Here is a 27,051-nt window from a genome sequence, read left to right on the forward strand (position 1 = left end):
CTGAGCTGGAGAGCGGCGAGGGCGGAGCAGCGGCTGAGGGAGAACGAGAGGGGGGGAGCGGCTCTCCTCGCGAAACGGCGCATGCGCGCTAGGTGCGGCTGCGCTTCTGTCACCCGGTAGGGCAACGCAGAAAAACCGCTGCCGAACAGATCGGCGCTCGGCTTCTTCGGCCTGCCACAACTGAGGCTTCTTCGGCAGTCAGGTCGGTTGGGCCGAGATTCCCCACAAATCGTCGATCGACGGGCGCTGGCGCTACTGCTGCTGCTCTCTGCCAGAGGGGGCGCTGCGAGGCAGCTCTACTTAGAGGACGGCGCGAGTTTAGCAGCTGGGCTTTCGGTCTGGTTCTCATTCGCTTAAAGACGTGCTTCCTGGATCTTCCTCGACAGGCCTGTCTAGCCCAGCGTCTTGTTTCCCACAGCGGCCGGCACGCCGGACTTGAAATAGCGACCTGCAATGCTGCTGCTTATTGGTCCGTTGGGCGCTCGCATTGACGTTAGGAAGCCGCGCGGGAGAGAGCGCGAGGCGACGGGGAGCTTTCCTGAGTACCTTTCTGAGCGCTGCCATACTCCTCCCAGAAGCTGTGGCTGAGCAAGGGGGTCTTAATTGGGGGTGGGGAGCCATTATTATTATTATAATGGAATTAAAGAACAAGGTGCCTTTCTCTGAGCACATTCTGAGCCCAGGCATTTGTTTCCAGTGCTAGCACTTGAGGTCGTAACTGAGCTCTTGTCCTCAAAAGTCCATGCCAGGTTAGGTTTTTGTTTTAGTGAGGAAAGGAAGTTTGGTTGCTGGAAGTCAAGAGACCCTTCCCGATCTACTGCGATCAGCCGGATCTACCTTCTGCCCCCACTACTCGGGTTCTACATAAGTGCAAGCACTGAATGCGCGATCTGTAGGAAACACTGCGTGTTCCCGGGTAAAAAAAAGAAAAGGCTTTTTTGGCCCTAGAAAGCTCAGTCTCGAGACTAGACGTATGAACTGTCGCAGCATACAGGAAACATTAAAAAAAAATGGCATTGAACGACAGTGTGAAAAAAACCAGTCCCTTACCTGAGGCTTACATTCTTAATGATTAGCGTGGAAAGTTCCCTAAATACCTCATAGGCTTGAAATCCTTTCCATTTGTTGTGTTCAGATACACAGTGAATTCACTGTTTACTAGCCTGTCCCCTAATAGACCATCCAGACTTACAGTGTATTTCATTTGTGCAGGTAGTAACACAGTACTTAAAAAGTGGGATACAGTACAAACAAACCTGTTAGCATACCGTATCTGCTGTGTGGTAATCACATTTTCCTTCTACTTGGACGAATATATTGTGTTACAGGGGTAGCAGAATTGCTTTCCTCCCACCTACCCTCCACAAATGTAGTTTGGACAGGTGTGCTAGCATCACATATCCTAAAGCACTTATTTAAAAATTCCTCCTCTCCACCCATGTGATTTTTACAAACTTGAAGATTTTTAAAAAGCTTATTTGAAGACTCAGCATTTTCAAGAACAGGAGTTTAGTTATTTAAATAAATGGCAAGAACCAGCAGTGATACTTTATGTATTGCAATACCCTATCATTTTGGGAAGATTTTTGTTTGATCCTTTTAAAAAAACAATAATTAGGCTGCTAAGGATTCCTTCCCTCCACCACTGCTGCTTTGTTTGAATACAATGCAACTGCAAAGAGGAATCTTAGCACCTCCAACCTGTCTGACCAAATTCGGTGTTACTGGCTCTGGATGGATCTAGCATAATAGTCCAGTCATGTGCATGTGTACTCAAAGGCAAATCCCACTATATTCAGTGAGGCTTTTTAGCATGTGTGCATATGATTGCAGTCTTAAATAAATGGGAAGGCTTATTAAAATTTCTGGAAGGCCTCTATCCCTTTGCTGGTTGGAAGGACCATGGAAAGTAGCAGCTTCCTTTGAATTTTCAGAATGACTTTGTGTATCGAGGGGTGCAGCATTTGCTCTTGATAAGACAGCAAACTCTTTTTCATCAAGAGGTATAGGTAGAAACAGTACAACAAACATTGCCCTGTCATAAAGATTATTATCACTGACAGGTGTGGCTCATTCAAATACCAGAATCCAAGGACAAATCCCTGTTCAAGTTTGTGTTTTTTTTTAAGTGGGGGTCATACTGTCCATTGAACTTATTTACGTAACACCTTTTTATCCTGCCTTTCTAATTAAATTGTCCAAGATGTCTTACATCCGTAAAACAATAACTTGTAAAACCATCCACATCAAGCGACAAACCAGCAATAAAACCAGCAGCAAACACAAACAAGGAAAGTGCAAGAATATAAAGTGAAGGTTCATGTGGTGCATACAGGAGAGCAGAGTAGGTGCATCACAATAATGTATGGATTGCAATGCTAAGAACTGGAAACCTTTGGTGAAAAAAATAAATCACAGAATCATTGTAGGTAGAAATAGCCAGCCAAAAAAGCAATATAGGATGAAGGAAATATCACCACCTCTACTCAAGTTCTGATGCTTATCCTGAGGTAAAGAAATTAGAGTTAGTTGAAGAGAAAAAAAGGTAATAATGGGTGGCCTCAATTATCCTCACATTAACTGGAACATTCAGGCCAACATAAACAACATTTCAAGATGTAATAAATTAGTCAAAGAGCCTACAGGAGAGGAGGTGAGTATTTAATATTGAGTGGTAGCCTGGATCTGATCAGCATTATATTTGTTACTGAATGGTATATATGGAAACCACCTTAAAGAGCTTGAAGTCACATTCATTTTAGACAAGGAAACTTGACAAAGCCTAGGGCATTATTTTAAAACCAAGTAATAAGCGAGAGTCCCTTCAAGAAATTTGGAGCATGTGTGCGGGCTCATGAGAATGCCATTGTAGTTAATGAAGAGCAGTGTTGAAGAACCCACACAAGACAAAAAAGGCTTGCATTCAAAAGTCTTGCTTCAATAGGAAAAATAAAAAAGGACAAAACAAATATAAAATGATTAGACAGGCAAATAAAGTATTAAAGGAGTAAATGTCTAAAGACATAAAAACAACAGTTTCTTTAAATGTAACAGGAACAAGAAACCAGTGAGACAAATGGCGGGACCTTTACAGACCAATTTTGAATTACATGGCCAGCTGTGTTGGCAGGGGCAGGGAGAAATACACTGCCTGTATACTGGTGGAACAATTACTGTACAATCACATGTGCCAAGGAGGAGAGGGGCAAACATACCACTCAGAAAATTCCAAAATGGCATAAAAACAGCATCCAGGGAAATGCCGTCACAGTGCTACCAATGATGCCCACATGCTGACCACACAGGAAGGGAACCAATGAATTCATGATGGTGGGGGCATACCCCGGCACACACCCCTGGAACAAAATGCTCAAAATGACACCATATGAGCCCTGGTGGCATGGCCAGCAACCATCTCATTAAAAACTCCAACACTAGTAACATACGGACCCTGCTGGATCAGGCCAAAGGCCTGTCTAGTCCATCATTTGGTTCTTACAGTGGCCAACCAGATGCCTCTGGGAAACCCACAAGCAGGACTTGAGTGCAACAGCCCCCTTCCTACTTGTGATTGCCAACAACTGGCATTCAGATGCATTGCTGTCTCCACCAGTGGACACAGAATATAGCCATCATGGCTAGTAGCCATTGATAACTTTATTCTTCATGGATTTATTTACTCTTTTAAAGCCATCTAAGTTTTTGGCCGTCACTACCTGTTGAAGGAATAAATTCCAATGTTTGCTTATGCACTATGTGAAGGAGTACTTTATTTTGTCCTGAATCTTCTAACATTCGGCTTAATTGGATAGTCCCAAATTCTTGCATTTTTATGCAATTTAGAAAATTATGCCACCGAGGCATAATTTTATATGTCTTTATCATGTCCCCTCCTGATTGCCTTCTGGTTACCCTCCTAGTTGTCCCAAATATTGTAACCATTCTGATTTCTCCTTTCATTCTGATTTCTCCTTTCTGCAATAATGCAGCTCCTTACTAATGGCAGTCTTCCTTTTGCTCCTCACAAATACAGTGATCTCACCGACTTTGGGTTTGAAAGGAAAGAGCTCATGCAGACTTTTGAACAGTGTTAGACCTGGATAGAGGAGGCCTGAATTCTTAAAGATGTAGATGTGATTATGAGGAATTATTCATTCATTATTATTATTTTGCCTCCAGCTGTAAAGAGTACAGGAGTTCTGGGTGGGTGAGAGGTGAAATGGGAACACAATCCACAGATGAAAAGCAGAGGATAGTAAATCAGCCTTCCAGCATTACAGATTTTCAGTACACAAGTTCTTCAAGTGACATTTTACACCAGACATTATTGTTGTTGTTTATGAATTTTGTATGTCCCTCTTCATCTGAAGATCACAACATATGTATACATTTTTAAATAACTCTCAAAATAAATGTTGTCCATAACAATCTTTGAATTATGTAAAATATAGTAATATATGTAAAATATAGGATATTTTAAAAACAAAGTAAACTGGCTTGACTCCTCTGGATCAATCATGCAACTACGGTATGTTTGTGTGTAGGGATGAAAGAGGAGCTTCAGGGTCTTTTTCCTGATGCTTTTAATACGGGTTCATTGAAAATCTAAAAAATTTATAGCCCACTATAAAACAGCTCTTTATCTTTTCTCCCAACTCATTCTGTGGTGTCACACTTAACCAAACTAGGAAACTACAGATAACAGAAGTGTTTGCAGATTAGGCAGCAGCCAATAAATAAGATCAATTTCCATGCCAGCCAGAATAAAGATTCCTTATCATTGTTTAAACCTTTTGCTCTTTGTGATGCCTGTGAATATTTTAACTCAAGGAAGTTAAGAGATTGTCTTTTCTGTTCCCCCTCTTTTAAACAAAAGTAAAACATGCATCTGTATTATCTATTTATCAGGTGTTACGGTATAAAAGAGCACATGGCACCTAAATTCATGCTGCAGCTCACATTTAAGCTGGTGCTGCTCGGGAAGGTGCTATTTAGGAAAATGCAGCTGTTTTGCCTTTTACTCTTGTTTTATCTTTGCAGAGCTCAAACCCCCACATGCCCGCGGAAATGCCACTGTGACTTGGCAGGGAGAGTGCAGTGCTATAGAGTGGGAGAAGTGCCTAAAGAGATTGCTAAAACTACCAGGGGAATTTACATCAGCCATGGCAAGATCAAACACCTCCAGGTAGGATGGTTTATTCATCAGCTAACCTACATTTTCAAATTAGAGTAGCAAGGTGCAAGAGGACAGACTTATTACATATGCAATCTTTGTATAGGATGCAGAATTTGGTACAGAATGTTTTATTTGAAAGATGGGATTAGAATTGCTGTTACAATATCAGTGTCTGCTAATAATAATAATAATAATAATAATAATAATAATAATAATAATCTTGTTCCATGTTTTAAACTGAACCTTGTAGCCCAGGACTGTTAACTCAGAACTAAGGCAACAACAACAACAACAACAGGCTTAGTTCTGAGTTCATAGCCCTAGGCTACAAGGTTCAGTTTAAAACATGGAACAAGAATGTGCTCCCATTTATTTTGTCTAAGTAAAACCACCATCCAGTGTTCCCTTTTGAATTTTAGAGAACACTTCCCCATGCTTGGTGTCAGGTGTGGGGAACCACTGGCCCCTCCAAATGTTGCTGAACTGTAATGCCCATCAACCCCAGGAAGTATGGCCAAGGGCAAGGGATGATGGGAGTTGTAGTTTAGCAACATTAGGAGGGCCAAAGGTTCCCCACATCTGTTCTATATTAAAGCACACAGTATATTTTTATACTGTACTTCATAAAAATCCCGGTTTGACTTAACAACAGTTAAACACAACTTAATAAAATAATAATTGAAACAAGATAAATAAAAGCACATAAACAAGCAGACTAAAACACAAACAATAGCCAGACTATCCATCAGATGTTGTTAACAGTAACCCACAAATGCTTGGGCAAATCAAGTAACCAAAACATAATGCATATGACTTGTAGCAGGTAAGTTCTAGCATCAGAATAGTATTGTCATATATTAAGTATCATCCATAATATTCAAATATTAATGATGATATATAGCTGTTGTCCATTACCATTGAGAAAAATAAATTTATTTCATATGTACATGTACAAAAAATAACCTTTCCTCTGTACAGGTTCAATGCATGGTATTGGTAATTCTGCAACAGTGTTGCCAAATTCCCAGGAGAAAAAAACTGCACAGCCCACTCCTGTCCCTTTAACAGTTTTGATAAGCAAATAAGCAGAAAAGGCGGGACATTCTAGGATCAAATAAGAAACCGGGACAACTTATTTATAACAGGGACATCCCTGGAAAATAGGGACACTTGGAGGGTCTGTATACACACAGAGTATTGGCCACAATTGGGGTGATTACATAGCAGCAAATCTTGGGTTCCATGCCCTTGAATGGAAACCATAACTGACCCTGTCTGACAAGTGACAATTGTTCTAATATGTGTGGACAGATTTGTTTATTACAGTCAAAATTTACTTTTAGCTCTTGTACATTAGACAGGCCGATAAATGTTCTTACACAAATAGGTTTGTTTGCTCATTAGTATAAAGTGTAACCGCCATTTCATAGGCAAGAAAAATAGTATTTGCATGTCATGACCAGAAAAGAAAAATGGAGGTTCTTATCAAGGTAATTAACTATTTTGTCAAATACTGACCGGATAGCCAGTTGTAACACAAACCTGTAGAGCACCTTTGCACAAAGGGCTATTTTGTTCTTTCTTCTTAAAACTTCTAAAAGAAGTGCCAAAAAGTATGTAATGAGATGATGCTAGCATTTTCTTGTGTGCTCTACAAAAATAGAAACCATCTCAAACTGATGTATGAAGATATTTCAAATAAAGCACTCACAACACTTCAGTTCTAGAATCAGAATAGTGTTGCCATATATTGGATATCATGCTTTATATTATTTTTAAAAAATTCATTTCAGTTCATTAATTTTTTACTGCTCAATCATGAAAAGATATATTTCTAAATTCAACAGGAATATTGTTTTATAACTAACAAATGTTTTGTTTAATTTGAAATACCAATGTTTCTAAAGGCACATTCTAATTAAGACATGTATCCTAGGAGGAAACTCAGCAATTCTAATTTTCATAATATTCTAATCTTTACAATGCTAGCCTATGCACTGTAAATATTAGAGCTCAGTGGGGTTTACTCCCAAATAAATCTGAAAAGTATACTGTTTGTTCCATGCCAAGCCTCAAGAGGGCTCCAACCTGCCATGAAACATGGACAAAATCCAGTTTGGCTAAATCTTGCTCACATACAGTATACCGTAATATTGCTCTTGCATAACTCCCATTTATTTTAATGAGATTTTAGCAGATGATGTTCCTGATGATTTGTGGCAACTAAATCCATCTCTGAATTAGTTTGGCCAGAAATAATTTTGTTGTGGCTTTTGTCCTTAGATCACTGACATCAGCAGAATGTCTGCCCTTGAAGAATTTGTCCTGACCTGGAGTGGGACAGAATCAGTGGAGAATAACACTTTCAAAGCTCTGGATGCATTAAGGACCTTGGAACTTCGGAAAAATAAACTAAGGCGCATACCTACCTTGCTCCCAAGAAGCCTTGAAGTACTGAAGCTGGGGGACAATTTAATAAGTGTTGTACATGAATCTAATTTTGAAGGTTTACAAAAATTAAGGGTACTTGACATACAAAGCAATGTGATTTTGGCTCTTTCTGTTAGTACTCTCTCCTCCCTCAGCAGCTTACAGAGTTTGACTTTGGATGGAAATAATATGGAATATGTGTCTGGAACCTTCTACCTACCCAACCTAAAGTATCTCAGTATGGAAAACAATAAGCTGCAATCTTTCTCAGGAGGATTTTTTATATCTCTTTGCAATTTGCTATTTCTCAATTTAAATGGAAATTTATTGACAAGCACCCCTTCAGATCTGCCTACATCTTTATTGACATTGAAGTTAGAGAGAAACCAGCTCAAAATGCTAAATTTTGAAGATATGAAGCAAATGGCAAACTTGTCAGAGCTTTTCCTGTCTGAAAATCAGCTTACATCACTTGAGGGTGCAGAGTTTCTTTCCGGTTTAACTAGACTGGAGTTGTCTGGGAACAAGCTCCAGATAATCCCATTCAGATTACCAGTAACGCTACAGAAATTTGATTGCAGCAATAACCTGATTGAGAGAATAAAGGCGCAAGATTTCAAGGAACTACATAGCCTAAAGCACTTGTTCCTTGACAACAATGTTGTTGCCACATTTGAAGATGGGGCACTTCAGAACTGCACGCAACTGTCTAATCTGGCACTTGAACAAAATCTACTTAGTTCTATTCCATTAAGGTATGTGACTGGATTGGGCTCCCCTTTTCACACATGCAACAACTAAGAAAACTAGGTGTGCCACTGCAAAATACTTTAATGACTGGGATAAGTTAAAGCCAGTGTGGCATAATGACAGAGTCAGCCGAGAACTATGGAAACCCTAGTTCAAATTCCCACTCAGCCATGAATTTCACTGGAGGACTCTAGGCAACTCCCTGTTTCTCAGCTTAACCTACCTCACAGTCTGTTGCAAGGAGGGGTGACTGCATGCTACCTTGAGCTGAATGGCGAAATGGTGGGATATAAATCTAACAAATAATGAATAGAGATTGATATTGCTTCAGAACAGATCAATGTGCAAACAGCATACATGCCACTTATTTCAGTGCAGTGGCCAGATTTTTGAGTCCAGAATCTGATTTCTAAAAACAGGCGCCAGGACTCATGCCTTCCAGGAAACCAATTTAGTCTAAACCACTGTAGCCCAAAGATGAGTCCTGGTGAGCCCTTGCTCAAATTACTCCCTAGTCTGGTTTATGTGCAAGAAATTGGTTTCAAACCACTTTTCTACTATAATGCTAACTGGGTGGCCTTCGGGCAAGGCATTATTTCTCATCCTAATGACAGGCTTCTTGTTTTAAGATACTACATAAAACAATGTTTATTTCTTTACTTCAGACTCCCACGTACACTAGCCAGACTGGATCTGAAAGGAAACAGCATACAAAGAATTAAGGAGCAGGAACTGATGAATTTAACGCACCTGCAGGTTTTAAATCTACGGAACAACAATATATCCACCATAGATCACAGTCTCTTGAAATATTTACCTCGACTCAGATACCTATATCTGGACAACAACCCATGGAATTGCACTTGCGAATTCCTCAAAACCAGAAGGGTGCTCACAGCCAAAGGCATAGATGTTAAAGGAGGACAGTGTAAAGCACCAGCAGAAAGCCAGGGTGAAAGCTGGATGTCTTCAAGAAAGATTCTGCATTTGTGTGCACACAACAATCTGTATTCATTAGAAGGAGAAGAAATAGGAAAGAACACAAGCATTGATAATCCCTCCAGTCTCAGAGTAAACATGGATGATTATTATGATTATGAAATATATTAAACAGGAGTCTCCAATAAATTGTTGTGCTAAACCTCCCGCGAACTCCATATTAATTCAGTCCTCCTCTCCAGAGCAATCTATCCCTGACATTTTTTCATTGTGACCTACAAAATTGTATGTAGCCAGCAGCTTCTAGACCAGGGGTCCCCAAACTAGGGGCCGGATGCGGCCCAATCACCTTCTAAATCCGGCCCGCGGATGGTCCGGGAATCAGCATGTTTTTACATGAGTAGAATGTGTCCTTTTATTTAAAATGCATCTCTGGGTTATTTGTGGGGCATAGGAATTTTTTCATATATTTTTTTTCAAAATATAGTCCGGCCCACCACAAGGTCTGAGGGACAGTGGACCGGCCCCCTGCTGAAAAAGTTTGCTGACCCCTGTTCTAAACCTATTGAAATCAATAGCTGTATCCAGGATTGATCTGGTAAGACTGGGCTGTTGCATTCTTCCTGTTTCCAAATGTTTGGAATGGGAGTGAGACAAATCTAGTGCTGTAATAATGTTGTTTAGTCAACACTACAGTGGGGCCCTAATGATGGTATTGGGGTGGCTATACACGAACCTGGTTTCAGTACTGTTTGCACCTGCAAAAGGTTTGGGGTGAACTGACCTGTTTCCTTTCTGATCAGTGCATATCCCATAGCTTCCTGCTGAAATCCTGTAACACTTCATACTGCAAATGTCCAGGGTGTGTGTTGTTCTGCTTTTGCTGTGTTGTAATTCAAGTGCCACTTCATACAACAATAATGTGGCTACCTATACCAATTAATTGTATAAACAAGATATTCGTATTTGAGAGTGTGGGTAGGGAGGGTGGTAGTGTTTTGAAATCACAAAGTGCTTTGTTAGAATTCACTTCGCTGTGCATTTAATATGAGGTGTCATGGGGAAAACAAGAATGCGAATAAATGAAAATTAGTAGTGCACCAATAAAATTGACTAAACTAAACGTATGGTCGTTCCTCCAGTGCATCTTCGTTCGTTCGCTCACAGGAAAAGTATATATTCACAGCTTATGAAACTTTTGCGTACGGTGGTCTCTTATTCATAGTCAGTGACCGAAAATGAGCAAACCAAAGGAGTGAAAAAGGCAAAGTAAAGCAGCGCTCTTCAGCCCAAGCCCCGCGACTACCAGTAGCCGGCGCACACTCCCGCCGCTAGATGTCGCTGTGCATGAGGAAAGCACGTGCTGAATCCGAGGGCCGCCACCGTAGGTGGCGGAGAACTCGCCTTCCCGTTCTTCCTTGGAATTCAGCTCGGAGACACCGCCCTTTCCTTTAGGGGGCCACGTCATTCGCTCCACCAACCCGGAAATGGCCCTCGGCGGCGGCGCCTCGGCCAATGGGCAGCCCGTGCGTAGGCAAGAGGGAAAAGGTCAGTGCAGGTATGGAGATGGCGGCGCTAACGGAGGTTGCCGGGCAGATAAAACCGTGTCCGTGAGGGAAAGGAAGGCGAGATGGTTTGCGCCTTGCACTGCGGCTGAGCCTCCCTCGCGACAACAGCCGCCGCCGCCGCCTCTTCAGCCTCCTCTCCTTTTCCCGCGTCCGGTTCCCTCGCGCCGTCCTCCGCCCAGACCAATGAGTGTCGCGCACGAGCTGCTGTGGCGCCTGCTGCACCTCCTCCTCCACTTCCAGCGCGCGCTCTTCGCCTGGTTCGGAGGTCGCGGCTCGTGGCTCAGCCGTTGGCGGCGGCGCGCGGCTTCGGCCGCGGCCGCTGTCGCCTCGCGGGCTCTCCGGGCCCCGGCGGCGGTGGGCACGGGGGCTTTCGCCTACCACAGGCCGGCGGCGGCAGGGCGGAAGGTGGTCGGAGGAGGAGCAGGCGGCCGGTGGCGGAAGGACGGGAAGTCTCTGCAGAAACTGCCGGGCCACGTCGGGCTGGTGGTGGTCGAGGAGGAGCAGAGCTACGCGGACATGGCCAGCCTGGTGGTGTGGTGCATGGCGGTGGGCATCTCCTATGTCACCGTCTACGACCAAGAAGGTGAGTTGCCCTAGGAGCTGCCCTTCGGCCACCCGCCTTGTCTGCTCGCCCGTTCCCTAACCCCCTTCCGATTTTCTTCTCCCATCCCATGCGGAGGACGTGACCTTGCCCTTGCTCGGTTCAAAAACGTTTGCTCTAAGTTAACAGTTTACTATAAATAAGGGCAACCCGCGCGTACAGGGAGGCAACTTGCAGGGAAGTCGCAGGTGCTTCCTCTGAGAACACACGCATAGGGTGTGTTGGTGGCATCTGAAAGGGGTGACAGATGGGCAGTGGGGTGGGGGTTAAGGATGCAAAGACCTCTGTTGAACGGGGCTCATTGCCACATAACTGCACACAATTGCACCTTTGTTGCTGCAAAGGATTTGAGGAATGCCACCTGCTTCCTCAGATGTGCTGCCATAACAGTTAAAGTGCCACAAACAAGGCTCCTTAGGTCGCATCAGGCTCAGAGTAGACCTGCTGAAATGAATGAAGGTGAGTTTGTCTTGATGACATTTCAGTCCAAGGATTTCAATGACTGTGTATTAGTCAAATGCAACACCCTGTTTCTGGTTGCCAGGACTTTGTCTCTCCCCTTCATTGCAATCCTGTACACATTTACTCTTGTGCTCAGTATGCTTGGGAGTAAACCTCTTCTAAACACAGTGGGATGTTGTTTTGAATAGACATGCATAGGGCTTGGGCTGTTGATCCCTTACCTGCACTGCATCTCTGCCTGAGGTTGAACAATCCCTTGCTCCTCTTCTATAGGTCCAAATTTGGAGCTGTGGAAGAGGTAGGTGATTCCCAGGAATTGTGCAAGGCATCAGAGGACTCAGAAGCCCACTGTAATTGCTGGAATCCTACCACCACTGTTTCTAATTCCAGGTTTGGGGCTGGGAAAGGGGTAGCAAGGGCTAGGTAGCTGCATCAACACCCTTGCTACCCAAACAAGCCCCAGACTTTCTCTGTAGACCAAAAGGCTGGGGCTTGTTTATGTAGTGGGTGGAAGTGTAGCTCAAAGTGTAGCTCACTTTTCACTTTTCAAGGCTGGGACTTGAACCAGTAAGGAAGCAGGTGGGTTTCTGTTTCTCACTCTTGCCAAAGGGCAATGCATCACTTGCCATGGCAAGGGGGCAGAATTGTTAAAAGCTGATCAATGTACATGTATTTTTATAACAATTTTATTGAAAGTTTTTTAACTTAAAAAAATAAAATTCATACTAATTTATAAGAAAATACAAAACACAACTGTATAGAGAAAAAAGAATAGAGAAAGAATAACTAAACAGACCCTTTATCACATTTATTTTGTGCATATCTTCTCATTTATCCACACAAAGAAAGGCAGGCTCCCCAAGGTCTCACCTGGGTACATGTATCGAAGTCATTTAATTGAAAACCAGTGCTGCTTTCTTACCCCTCCCTATTTCCTGTCTTAAAAATGGTAGAAGGTATTCCTCTCTATCTGAACCCCATCTCTGACCAATAAGGAACAGTACAAATCAGTTCTTGAGAGTCCCATGGACTGCAAGAAGATAAAACCTATCCATTCTGAAGGAAATCAGCCCTGAGTGCTCACTGGAAGGACAGATCCTGAAGCTGAGGCTCCAATACTTTGGCCACCTCATGAGAAGAGAAGACTCAGTGGAAAAGACCCTGATGTTGGCACAAGGAGAAGGGATCAACAGAGGATGAGATGTTTGGACAGTGTTCTCGAAGCTACCAACTTGAGTCTGACCAACTTGAGGGAGGCAGTGGAAGACAGGAGGACTTGGTGTGCTCTGGTCCATGGGGTCACGAAGAATTGGACACAACTAAGCGACTAAAAAACAACAACAAATCAGTTCTATTTTTCTGACCAGATCCTGTCATGCAAACTGTGTTTGTGATGTAGTTAGGTTGCAGGGAAATGGGAAGTAGTGGTGGTAGTTTAAGGTTTCAACCAAGAGGATTAGTCTGTAGCCTCAAAAGAGAGAAATATTTGATGCTGTGTTATATTTTGAACTTTAGAAGACATTGTTTTCGGTCTTAAAGAATCAAGCCCGAAGCAGCAGCAAATGATGCAACTATGTGTAGGTTTAATTTAATTTGTTAATAAGTACAAGCATGTTATTTAAAATTCATATGACTACTTAGATTCACATGCTGATGGTTGTCATACTTTGAAGTGAATCACCTAAAGCTTTTTTCCATATTGCATACTTTAAAAGCAAAAACATAAGCACAATTGGTTTTATGATACTACACAGGGGCATATATATTCAGATATTTAGCTGCATTCAAAAAGTTACTTTAAAAAAAATCAAGCTTTCAACAAACTGTAGTTGAAACTGGTTATGGAAACAGACCAATTAAGAATAAAAAGTCACAATTCAATTCCACAGATTCCATATTCTGTTTCTAGCTAATATTTCATAAGACAAAAAATACTATGCAGCAGACACGTTTTCTTTTTTTGGAATATTTGGAATAGGAATTCTATCCAGTCTAGTACCCATGGGGTAGGAAATCTTTTAGAGGTAAAGTTCTGAAACTGTCAGCATTTGGGCCTCTTTTGTAAGCGTTTTTGGCTACTGCTGCGATGGTGTTGATGGGTTATAATAATCTCCCCTAATCTCATACTTGTCAAATGTTTGGGACCCATGGACAATGGTTAAGGACGTTGGGTGTTATAATCTAAAACATCAGGAGGGAATCCAGCTGGAAAAGGATGGGTCATAGCATTGATTCATGGACATCTGTTACTAGAATTCGAAAGTCATCTTTAGTCATACTGTAGTACGCTTGAAAAAGCAAACAGCTCTTGTGTTACATCAAACCTTTATTTTGAGAGTAATTGTATCAAATGTATAATCATGTTAGCAGGTTATAGGGTAGGAGAGATTGGAACAGTTCACTTCGTCAGCTGATATTGCCTCCAACAGCATCGGAGAGGCCTTGTTTCATTCTTGTGAAGGCTAAAAGCAGAGTGCTCTGTGCAAGGGAACCAAAAGATCCCCTTTCTCATAAATGGTGCTGCCACTAAGGCTGTGCTTCTGCCACTGCATCCAAATGCATTTGTCAAATGCTTACTTCAATAATGTGCTTTTTTACAAAAGCACTGGAGAGAGGTGTTTTGATTTTTCTAATAAATCAGAAGTGAACTATGTGTTTAAGATCTACACTACAGAAAACTAAACAAATAGATTCAAAAAATGTGGTATGAGCCAATCCCTCATTAGCTCCTACATTCCCAAGGAGTCATTTTACAAGTTAGCTAGTTATCCTGAGTAGTTGTTTCTAGGTGCTTTCTTCTTCAGTGCCTTAGATACACGAGCATGGAGTGTTTGATACAGTGATTAAAGGCATGGAGAGGCAAAATACAACAACTATTAAAAACAACTTAAACTGAGCACAGTTTTTTGGACATGATGTAGGTGTTCCACTTCACAGGATCTCTTCCCCAGCTCCCCAGGCTGAAACAGCTACCATATCTCAAACGGAAAGAGGAATGGAGCATTACTGAGAAGAAATATGTATCAATGTAATTTCTAAATTATTTATGTCATTTGAAACTAGACTTCTAATCTTATTTTCACTCAATTTGACAATATTTGTGTGAGTGAAGTACATAAAGTACATAAACTTTTTGTTTTTGAGAATGTTTTAATAGGAACAGCCTACAGGGTGAAGGTGATGGCAAATAGAAAGAAACTTGACACGTACTTGCATTCTGCAATTTGTTGTTACTAATTACCTTTTCTGCAACCTGAGGGCTGAGGGGAGTTACAATATTAAAACACAATATTTAAAACAAAACACAATACTGTATTAAAATATTTCAAAACAGCCTATAGTCACAGAAACAAGGTGGATCCTAAAAATGTATATGTCAAGTGTCAAAAGCCAGAATTAAGAAAGATGCATCTTTAGAATGTTTTTGGAAGTTGTATAGTGAAGGTGCCAGATGCAACTTGGGGACTGTCACAAATAATGTCGTCTCCTGGTCCGCCACCCCTCAAGCTTCTGAGGGTGGAGGAACTACTAAAAGTGCCCCCTCTGCCAATCTTAGCAGTCAAGAGGATGTAGGAAATGAGACAGTTTTTCAGATATCTAGGCCCTGCATGTTTAGGACTTTAAACACTAATGTAAGTAACTTGATTGGGCTGGAAATGAATTGTTAACCAGTGTTCAAAACTGGGGCTATAGAAGATCTAAATGAAACCCCAGCCAGTAATGTGGATGCTGCATTTTGGATCAACTGAAGTTTCCAAGTCATCTTTAAGGGCAGCCCCATGTAAAGCACATCTATTCTGGAAGTTACCAGAACATGGAGTGCAGTGGCTGAGTCATCTCTGTCCAAAAGGGGATGTAGCTAGTGAATTAGCCAACACGCTTAGGCTGCAGACCTGCTACTATCCAGGGCAGGCCACCTTCTTATCTTCTGGATATGGGAACTTGGAACATATAAGACCCCCTATTTTCAGGATTCAGCTTCAGTTATGCATGCTGGTTAAGACTTGTGGACAGATGGTCTAGATATGTCCAGTTTTAAAATTCTGTGTGTCTATAAACACATGTCTCTAAACACATGTCTTTTTAGGTGGAATTAAATTCCATAAAGAGAGACTGACTAGTACACATAGGGATTTCTCAATTTCAAATGTCTTTTATATATAAATTGGAAGCTTGACTATCAGGAGCAAGGTGGAAACAGATCTTCAGACAGATCCAGAAACTATACTAGCAGAAATGAGAAGCCTTACAGAATAGCTTATGTGTTGAAAAAAATAATGTTCCTATTTAATTATAGGATGGTAAATGCATAATAATACTATTGTGATTTCCCCCCTTAAATATTCATGAACCAATCAACTTTTAAAACTGAAGATTAAAAAGACTGCTTACTTTTTAAAAAGATGCAATTAACTTTGGTAAGAAATACATATTAAAATGAAACTTAATTGTATATAACAGAACTACAATTGTATTAAATATATTAATCTAAGCCTCAACATGTCACAATTCTAGATTTTTTTTTATACAGATTTTAAAGAGGCCAATACTGAGATCGGCTCTAATGGATGACTAATACCAATTTAGGGAATGTTATCTTCTTTGAAAGTAACTTTGACCTATTTGTATGGGCTGAACAAAATTTCTGTAGGTTTTAATGGATAGCACTCCCACACAGCAAGGCTTCTACAAGATAATTTATAATGGAAAAACTGTTGGACACTTCTCTGCCTAATGCAGAAAAGGCAATTAGTTTATTCTGCTGAAAGCATAACAACTCTTTATTTCAAGGCAAATACATGGTACAAAAATATATAAACCATTTTCATATTAACTTTACATCTTAGGCCCCTAGAGATCAAAGGAAGGGGTTTAAGTTTAAAGAAACTTAAAACTATATAAATTGGGTGGGGTACAAGCAAATAATAATAACAATAACAACAATAATAGCAGCAGCTCGTGAGGCACTCAAACAAGAAAACCTGCACCTGGCCTTGTCTTACTTCACCCTATTTTTATAGCACAGTAGCAGTTGATTGGTGTGTCATACCTATATAGTCACATATGTACAGTTGGGAACCACTTAGCTTGGACAGATTTTGGAAGATTCAGGACAGACAAAAGGAGTCACTTCACACTGCGCATAGTTTAATTGTAGAATGTAGTGTTGGCCACCAACTTGCATTAAGAGAAGATTAAATATATTCAAGGCGGATAAGGCTATCAACAGCTACTAGCCGTGGTGGCTGTGCACTGCCTTCCATGTTGAAGGTAGTATGCCTCTGAATACCAGTTGCTGAGAAAGGCAAGTGGTGTGAATGCGATCAGAATGCTGTTACACTCAGGTTCTGCTTTCAGGTGACCACTGTGAGGACAGGATGCTGGACTAGATGGGCCTTTGGTCTGATCCAGCAGGACTGTTCTTACGAAAAGTACTCGAAGTTTATTTGCCAGGTTCAACTGCAAGGTCTGTGGGAGTCGTAACATCGTATTGTACAAAGTCACCTCTACAGCTGCTGTTACTTGTTCAGACAAGTACAGCTTGGGTAAAAGTAGTTCTGGTCTGTGCCCAGCAGCATGTGTTTGTTTTTCTTTGTTTTTATTTAAAACAAAGGCTGAGACTTAGCTAGATTTAGCACCGATTGACCTCATTTACATGACAACTCATTCCTGGTTTTAAGGTAGACTACACAACCTGTAGTTTGTTATGCTGCCAAGTTAAAGTCTAATAAATAAATCAATCATTTTGGTTAAAATTGTTGAAACAATTGGCTGGGCTCCAAGAGCCATGCAACTCACTCTGTGCACCACAAAGTACTTTGGGGTTGGATGTCTCAATCAGCACTTCTCTCATGTGACAGTAGTTGTCAGTAGTTAATGGAGCTCCAGTGTCTGTCTTTTGGGGTGGGGGCAAGGAGTCAAAAACTGTTAGATACACCAAAAGCCTTAGTTGTAGAAACAGGAGACTGTTCATGCAACATATATTTCCTTTCTTCCCATACCCCACTTAGCAATACTGTACATGGAACTCTACCCATAGGATCCCACATGGGAATTCACCTTAATGCTGGCTGTTTGGGAAAGCTCAAAAAATGTCACCCACCTGACACTTTCAAATTGGGCTAAAATAAACTTGAACATGCATTAATGATGTCTTCAAGTTATTCAGTTGACCTTTAAAATTAAGACTACTGAGCTACACAAAATAAATGCAGTATAAAATTGCAAGAATAACGTTTATATTAAAAAAAATTGCAAGTAGTAATACATACTTTCACTTTGGAACTTTAATCTTATTGTTTTTTTCTTCTGTTAATTACATTTTTACAATTACATTTTTATTCTACCCTTCCTTCAAAGAGCTTGGGGTAGCATACATGATGCTTTGCTATTTATATTAAATTAGGCTGGGCCACCTGATTACTGTTTAAAACATTAGCTGTTTTTAATTTTTTTAATCCTTGAAGGTGGAATAAATGGAACATAATTAATTCTGTTGATATTAGCTGGATATAGTAGTTGATTTCAGCAGGATTACTAATTTCCAATCTGTATTCTGATTTGTGCAACAGACTAATCAAGTCTGGCAGAAAAAGATTTGTGGTATCTGTTGCCAAACTGTACAGTAGTTTGCTTTTCTCAAATTCAGATGGCTGAAAGCTGTGGTTAAGGAAGCTTAGCTACTATTTGGCATAATACATGAATTAATGTTCTGTAATTATAGGAACTGCTACATCAGGTGAACAGAAAACAAAAGCAGAAAAACCATTGTTTCCTGTGTGTGTGTGTGTGTGAGAGAGAGAGAGAGAGAGAGAGAGAGAGAGAGAGAGAGAAAGAAAGAAAGAAAGAAAGAAAGAAAGAAAGAAAGAAAGAAAGAGTAGCAAAAACCATGATTTGGTATGAGAACTTCCAACTATTTCATGTCATATTGCAAATTCATACAAGTTTTTGCAAGATGACCGACCTCTGCATCCTGCCTTTTCTTCAAGGGGTAAATGAAGCCCCAATCATCTTGGATTTTTTTTAAGAAAAAGAATTAAATTGGTTGCTAGCAAACAAATTACTCCTGCGTATAAGACTACTTTTTAACCCAGGAAAATCTTCTCAAAAGTCAGGGGTCGTCTTATACGCCGGGTCATATTTCTTATACAGTGAGTATATCCCAAACTCTATATTTTAACTGGAAAAGTTGGGGGTCGTCTTATACGCCCAGTTGTCTTATACGCCGGAATATACGGGTATATGATTCTAGAGATCTACTTAATAAAAATATTGACATAGATTACCTGGAAAATGATGATCAATTAACCAGTACTTCTTTCTCTTCTCTTTGCAAGGTTTTTTCAAGAGAAATAATTCAAAGCTAATGGATGAAATCCTAAAACAGCAGCAGGAATTGTTAAATCTTGACTGTTCCAAATATGCAGTGAAGTTTCCAAATCAAGAAAAAACAGATCAAGGTAAGATTCATTATTTTGAAAATCCTATACTGTTATTGAGTACTAGAAAGTTCCTGAACACCCAAATCTGATCCACAAACATTGATTAACTCCCTGCATGGGAATTAATGGGTATCTCCATGAGTACAATGAATCTCATGAACATCTCGGCATATGCTGATAGCTGGAATTGAGTGTGAATGCCTTAATTTACAGAAATGACTGGAAGTTTGAGTTAAATGTTTAAGTTTTGATATTAAACTTTTACTGAACTATTACTATTTTAGCAAGTGTGTCTTGTGATTCTTTACAGAATGTTCATTTTGTAAATTAAATTTAAAATAACCTCCTGGGCGCCTTCACTGGCTTTGGGAGTGGAGAATGATGTTTATCCTGTTTGCAAGCGAGAGGTGAACTTCAAGTACAGCTGACTTCTTCCATTTCCATTTAATTGCTTTAAGTTCTTTCTTTTTTATTGCAGTTTTAAATTGCCAATCTACACTGAACGTGCTGTCTTCAGAGGATGGGAAAACAGATATAGTAAAAGCAGCTCAGAAATTTTGCCACTTAGTAGCACAAAAACAAAAAAAATGCACAGATCTGGATATGGACGTCTTGGAAAACTTATTAACTAGTAAGTATGATGACTGAAGTTGTTTACCCCTCATGAAAAGTGGTTGGGGGGTGTGTGGCTAATCAGGTGACAGTAATTTTCCCAGACCCAAACACATTTGTAGCTAGAGCTCATATCCATTGTGCACAGTCTTCAAACAGGCAGATTATGAGGGCTGCTTCACAGAATACCTATTTCCCACAAGTGTTTTGGTGTATGCTATGTAGTGTTGTGCATTTCAAAGAAATTTAATTGCTTGTGGGATCTGAGTGACTTATTATTTGTTATAGCACATAAAGTAATTTGGAGAGAACTGCTTCAGCCAAGCAGTCTGAGGTAAATTTTATTCAATTGCCAATTGAAATTTGGCTATAAAGGAATTTCAGGGAGAACTTATTTTGACAGCTGTAATGCAACTGCTTTTTTATTAAGTAGTGCCAGGAGATTGTTACATTAAGTGCTGTTAAAAACAAACTGTAATGCCTCACTAAATTTACCATTTGGCAGCGTTCATTTTAGCGAGCAGAACAGTTTTATCTGCTTTTGTCTAGCTATATAAGTTCACTGTGGATATATACACTGATGTAACAAATGTGTGTTCCTGGCTACCATTAATTACTATGTCAGGTTAAAAGATAAATGTCTGCCATAGCACAAAGTGCACAAAGAATACAGGTGTGGGCTAATACTGGCCTATATAGGGCTTTGGAGGCATTTGAAAGCAGATTTCATACTGCTCGAAAGAGCTTCTGAAGTTCAGCATAATGTCAGATAAAAGATCCATACTTACTTAATCGGGAAACGGGAACAAACTGCATGGCAGTAGCAAATTTTGGCTGCTTTGGACACCTCCACCTTCAAGTTAGCCTGAAGAAGGAATATGTCAGGCATCCCCAAACTGCGGCCCTCTAGATGTTTTGGCCTACAACTCCCATGATCCCTAGCTAACAGGGCCAGTGGTCGGGGAAGATGGGAATTGTAGTCCAAAACATCTGGAGGGCCGAAATTTGGGGATGCCTGGAATATGTCATGTAGTAACAGCAATTACTGCTGATAGTACAATCACCCTTTTTGAAATCAAGGCAAGGGTTGTGATTCAAAGAAGGCATGTGTGCAACGTGAAAAAGAATTGAGTGAACAGCTAAATAATTTTTTGTATTTCTTGAAACACTTGCTGGAAATGTGACATGTCTCCTTTAAAATGAAACTGGAGCTTGCTTTCTTTAGCCATCAGCACTACTACTACAACAAAAAATAATGACACTTCCTTTTATGTGTTTGGCTCTCAAAGCAGCTTAGAAGGTTGCACTTTGAACTACACCCACTGCATGGTGGTTCTGAAAACACTGGAAGTTTAAAATACTGATTGAATAGTTGTATTTACAGTCTTTTACTGTAAAGTATATATTAGAAATAGCAAGAGAATAAAGCTAACAGAGATTCAGATTTCCTTTGCTCTAAATGAGCAAAGTAGTAATAAGCATACTTGCTTTCAGTAAATTCCAAAGTCAGTGGGCACGGCAGTGTTTCAGTTAAACTATCATAAAGACCAAAGAATGATCAATTTTTTAGCACTGTGTTTAAACTAGATAATCAGAATTGTTATTGTAATATTTATCTTTATATACCAACTAAATTGGCACACAGTAGTTAACTGTCAAATTGTTTGAGGTCATTATTATGGGGGCTGAGTGATGTCCTCTCTAAAATATTTGGTACTGTTCTATGGAAAATAATTTGTAAGAAATGCACATTGTATGTGAAGATCTGTTAAAGCTCTAATGTAACAAGATGGTCTTAATTCTACAACCCCAAACTATTACTCTCTCTAGGTACTAATGGCTTTCCTGACCCAGAATTAATATTAAAGTTTGGTCCTGTGGACAGTGTATTAGGATTTCTTCCATGGCAGATCAGATTGACAGAGATTGTGTAAGTTGACTATACATAGTAGTGTGTAACTTGGAATATTTACTTTGTATTGCAAGTGGCTTTGACCCTTTGTGTTCAAACTTTCATGTGTGATTTTCAGTAACATTTATCAATGAATATGATATTCTTATCATTATGCTCCAAATAATAATAGTTAGTGCTCAAAAGCCCTTATTAAAAGCATGCTGACAGTTTCTTTTCCTTTAGTTCAAGTTGATATATACTTTCCCACTTTTTATAAAGGTGCAAAATGTGTGGTCAACTTGTGAAAGGAAAAATTATTATTATTTTGTTAAGAGTAGAATAAATTTGTAATAAGAGAAGGAAAGCCATTCATTTTGTTACTCTGAGTACCAAAAGACCGTTGAAAGATGTTACAGGGCATTCTAATCCCAAATAACCATCATGTTGCCCATTGAGATCACATCCTAGTTTCCCATGTTAATGGATGTAGAATATCTACCCTCACATAGATCTGAACTTGAAATTGGTTACAGAGACTACACCCTTTAGCATGAATTAAAATAGTTTGAAACATCTAGATTTTTTAAATCGTAGGTAAGAGAATTGAAGCCTGCTACCACTACAAAGCAGATCAGCAGCAGGCTTAGTTCTACCAATTTATACCAAGAATATGTTCTCTATACCATTCCATGGGGAAGAATATAAATATTGAACTTCAGACCTGGGTATAGTAGGAGTAGTGTATAGTAGGAGTAGTGTGTCCTACCCCAGGGGTTACTTGGCTACCAGTCATAATGGAACCCAGTCATAATGAGAGGTACTTTGCTGCTAGATACTGATTTAACAGAGCTTCACTATACCCATAAGACAGATCCCCATTCAGCATAGTAATATTCTTCAGCAGAGCAAAGAAAGCCTGTCTAATATTATGTGACCCACTGCTCAAGGGGAGGGGAGGGGTAGTGTTTTCTTTTTCTGCCCAAGTGCCGTATTTCCTCCTGGGCAATCTTCCAGAAGCCACATTCCAGCAGCAGACATGGCTAGGACAAAAGTGGGCATAGCTACAGGAGACCAATTTCCCCTAAAAGAATTTTAGCTTGTTTTCCAAGACTAATTACCAGAGGGAGTGATTTTCCCATCCTAGATTTGATCTGTCCAAAAAACGTGTGCTCTTTGTATAGGAGTTAGGCTTGAAAGAAAGCCTTTCTTCCTGATCTAATTGCTGGAGTGTGGCAAGGAGCAGGTGCTGTGGGCTGGTTTGCAGGCTGCTGATTCTCCACCACTGGTCTAGGATGACATCATCTGTGGCAGGTGTAGGTTGCCTTCCAGAGCAACTGAACCCATTCAGTTCCTGCATAAGCATGGCTTAACCTAAAGAATTAAGATTTAGACCTGGGAATAAAAAGTGCTAAGTATCTCTGGAAGTTACAGGTGGTCTTCCCATAAACATTAGCTACACAGCAAATCTCCCCCTTCACTCCAGTCATGTTTGTGCATTATTCATTAGCACTTAGGTTGTAGGGCTTTCTGGCAGGCTTCCACACTGTAATCTTGATTCTGTAATCTTAACATGCATCAGTCATGCTTTGTAAATATTCTTGGAATCTGCCCTGTTGTGTGTTTCTTAAAGGGCCAGGTCGATCAGGCACAACACTCTAGTACTGTTTCATGTAAAACGCACACTAAATTCAGTATCTTCCATACACGTGTTCCTGTGTGAATAGTTCTGTGGTATCAGAAAATTACTTATGTTACCAGCTCGATACAGTCAAATGATGACTGGGTTCATACAATCCATGATTAACTCTCATCTGTCACTATGCAATTTTTTAGAATTAAGGGAAATGGTTGAAACTAAATTCTGGCTGAGGAATGAAGATTGGATTTCTGAAGTTCTCTAGAATGGGGTTTGGATTTCTGAATCATTCCAGATATGGAATTATAACTCTCTTTGAAAACAGAAGTTAGTTGAAGAGCTGTTAATGTACTGTAGTAAGACAGTGCCAAAACTGATACAAGAAAGCATGTGTTTGCCTTGACTTCCCTTCAGTAGAAGGTTAACAAAAGCATTACCTGGAAAGGTGTGTCGGTATTTGAGGACTATCATACTTGACTGTCATGTCAATGGAAAAGCTATGTGAAAGTGAACCTGTGAAGTAGTATTGAATAGTATTGCACCTGTAGCTGGAGCAATAATGTCTCCTATCATTTTTCCACTTTTCTCCCTAAATTGGGATTTCGTAATCCCAATACTGTGCAGAGCCGGTCAATTCTAAGTAGTCATCTATTCTAACGTTAAGTCATTTAAGTTTGCAGATCCACTTGAGCAATAAAATTTTAATTGATTTCAGTTAGATTGCTCTGACTTCATACTTTGTCCAGAGTTATGTCTGTGATATGCTGTGTATCAGTTGAGAATAAACCAGTGAAATAGTTCAAAGGCAAGGGTTAGGATAATGCTACTTGGATTTATCCAATGCACACATTACTTATGATATTTAGCTGCCTCTTTCCAATTGTGTTTTCCCAGTTCTTTGCCTTCACATGTGAACGTCAGTTATGAAGAATTCTTCTCCGCCCTCCGTCACTATTCAAACTGTGAACAGCGCGTGGGAAAATAACTTCTTGCTGAACATTATCAGGATTTCCATGGAAAGGACCCAGTGTCTCTGTTTACAAGTACCTGTGATACATAAAAGTCCAGTACATAGTCTCTTAATTTATCAAATTCAATAAAGTGTCTTACCTTTTTAGAATTTGTATGCGTGTGTACTCATAGTCTTTGGAGTTACGGGGAAAGCAGTGGTCTACTGCTGTGGCATATGGCATACCATAAATATTGTAAAACAGCTGTTTAGAAGCTTCAGGCCTCTCCTTCCAGTGACCAAATCCTTAATACAAGGAATACTTCTGACTTTGAGGGATCCAATCTAAGTAGCACTACAATCAATGGGGAGAAACACTGGACCATATAAAAACCCTTCCTAGAATTTTCTGCTGTCACACCTTTGTCGTCTCATTCTCATTGGACTTGAATAACTGAAAGTCTAGGAAGCTGTCTGCAAAGTTGTCCTCAAAAGCTTCTAGAAATGTACCTCAGGGGTTTGGGGGCGTGTGTGTGCTTAAAGTGGAATTAAAAGTATAGCTGAAAAAGATAGGCATAGAAAGGTCAAGGGGTTTCTCAAACGTGCTTTTCAATCACACATGTTAAGTACATTATGAAATAACCATTAGAACAACTGGCAGCTGCATAAACTATAGCCACAGTCTTCCCTTTCTCTCTTAGGAAGGTGGGTGTTTCCACAACTTGTTAATTGACAATTAAATACTTTATTAGAAGTCAATAAATGTTGGGTTGGATCATCACCATATAACAAAATCACATACGTAAACTGATTTTTCCCAAACAATATGAACTATGAATATATAAGTTGCAGTGTGTGTTTTAAAATGGTATATTCTCAAATTCTAAGGTAAGTTAAGGAATACGACTTGTACTATTTTTTAAAGGCTTAATTTCATTTTGAAAATTATAGTCCAAATCCACTGTGCTGTATTCATTTTAAACATAAGTAAAATTGTCAATTTACATTTTTGTGGTAATGTAAATGGATTGTGTTTGGCTGCATTTAGCAGCAAAGGGCAGGAAAGTATTAATTCAATATGCACTGATGAACCTGTTCCCCTCCCCCCATTATAAGATATGGCATGACTGTCTGCATAAATGACTGTGACAATTGTTGTATGGCAGTGTGATAATACAATCTAATTACAAAACAAATATGCAGAAAAATAAAATTCATTGACTCATTTTCTTGATCCTGCAGCTACCTAGGTGCTGCTTAATGTACATGGTATACTGTTCCTTCAAACTCTTAACCTAATTTTATCCCTAAACAGTGATTGGCAAAGTTAAGTGTCCAGGTGTTCCTTTTCAAAAGTGTATTTTCTTATGGAATGGAAAGCCCATTATTTTTTGGTTTAAAATGGAACCAAACTTAATATATTTTGCAAATGGCTTTTTATAAATGCCAAAAATCAGTGTAGTAAAGTATTGCAGATCATGCTGCTATTAAACAGTATTTTTCTTCTTCTATGGATCAAATCTGTAATAGGTTCAAAAAGCTCATAACAAGAGTAAACTAATTGATTTCTTATTGCTTGTTTTTGAGAAAAAGATGCTTTCTGCTGTGAGCTAATGAAGTAAAAAGGCACCAGGATGATATTCACAGTCATTGGAATACCAGAAGTTTTTTCCTGCTTTGCTGTAATCCTCAAATTTCTATTATGAAGACCGTGAACATGTGCAATATATTTCAGTAATGCTTTTGACTAATGCACACAGTTCTACAATTTGGACATTTTTTTGTTTGCTAGAGAGAGGGTGTGTGAAGCGTAGCCTGAAAGAGATTCTAGGTAGTAAACTTCTGTGTGATTGGAATCATCTGGAGAGAATTGGCAAATGAAATTCAGAATCATGTGCTTACCAAAATAATTCTGGTACAGTAAATGACAATTACAAAAGCAAAGGGGAGAGTTTTATGTTCCTTTTTTTAAAAAAAAAAACTTGTAAATTTCTTTCCCTGCTTATATCAGTCGACTGCAAATTGCCAAAGAATATTTACAGTGCCCACCCTGATTTTGGTCATCCCTTGTCACATTTGACACCATTAGTTTCTGTAATTTGGGCCAGAATTTAACAATGAGTTAGCTGTGCCAAAAACACTGTGCATATCCACAATTTACTCTTTTTGAATGTATGTCATTGCAGTAAGCTTCCCCCTCCCTCTGTTGTCTTGTGAGAAGATATAGTCTACAGCAGTGACATTATGTATATCTTTGGATACCTGTAAATAATATGTAAAGCAAGTTTTTATGATGAAGAAATTCTTGGATTTCATTACTGAGAGTAAAATCTGAACCTGTAAAACAAATAAATTTATCTTTCTACAGGCAGTGATGGTGTATGGATATGTGTATTGGTTCTGCATACAAAAGTCTCTCTGATTATGCTTATCAGTGTATAATATGTAAGAGAAGACTTGTTGGTCTGTTCAAATAGCCATTAGGATTTGATGCACGGTTTGAGGTTGGATTGAACTTGATGTATTCACTCAATCAAGACAGCTCTCTCTCAGGGTAACTACTACACTGATAAAATGGCAATAGTATCCTAA

The 27,051-nt window shown here is 39.7% G+C and overlaps 2 protein-coding genes across 3 annotated transcripts; both read left to right on the forward strand.

Moving 5' to 3' along the window:
- The first annotated feature begins 118 nt into the window (after positions 1-118).
- On the forward strand, positions 119-10,409 carry LOC118082158 (nephrocan-like). 2 transcript variants are annotated; one of them, XM_088666050.1, is made up of 4 exons: positions 119-609; positions 5,041-5,185; positions 7,460-8,361; positions 9,022-10,409. In XM_088666050.1, the coding sequence occupies exons 3-4, from the start codon at positions 7,478-7,480 to the stop codon at positions 9,464-9,466; spliced, it is 1,329 nt and encodes a 442-aa protein (XP_088522176.1). In that variant the 5' UTR covers positions 119-609; positions 5,041-5,185; positions 7,460-7,477; the 3' UTR covers positions 9,467-10,409. The 2 variants fall into 2 exon arrangements, with proteins under 2 accessions (XP_088522176.1, XP_034965058.2); XM_035109167.3 differs by lacking the exon at positions 119-609 and having other exon boundaries at positions 4,744-5,185.
- NUS1 (NUS1 dehydrodolichyl diphosphate synthase subunit) lies at positions 10,323-26,830 on the forward strand. Its single transcript, XM_035109171.3, has 5 exons — positions 10,323-11,446; positions 19,264-19,386; positions 19,847-19,999; positions 21,811-21,910; positions 24,405-26,830. Exons 1-5 carry the CDS (start codon positions 10,783-10,785, stop codon positions 24,493-24,495), a joined length of 1,131 nt encoding a protein of 376 aa, XP_034965062.3. The 5' UTR covers positions 10,323-10,782; the 3' UTR covers positions 24,496-26,830.
- Positions 26,831-27,051: the final 221 nt, after the last annotated feature.

This window comes from Zootoca vivipara, chromosome 3 (assembly GCF_965207765.1).
Source record: "Zootoca vivipara chromosome 3, rZooViv2.hap1.1, whole genome shotgun sequence".
NCBI lineage: Eukaryota > Metazoa > Chordata > Lepidosauria > Squamata > Lacertidae > Zootoca > Zootoca vivipara.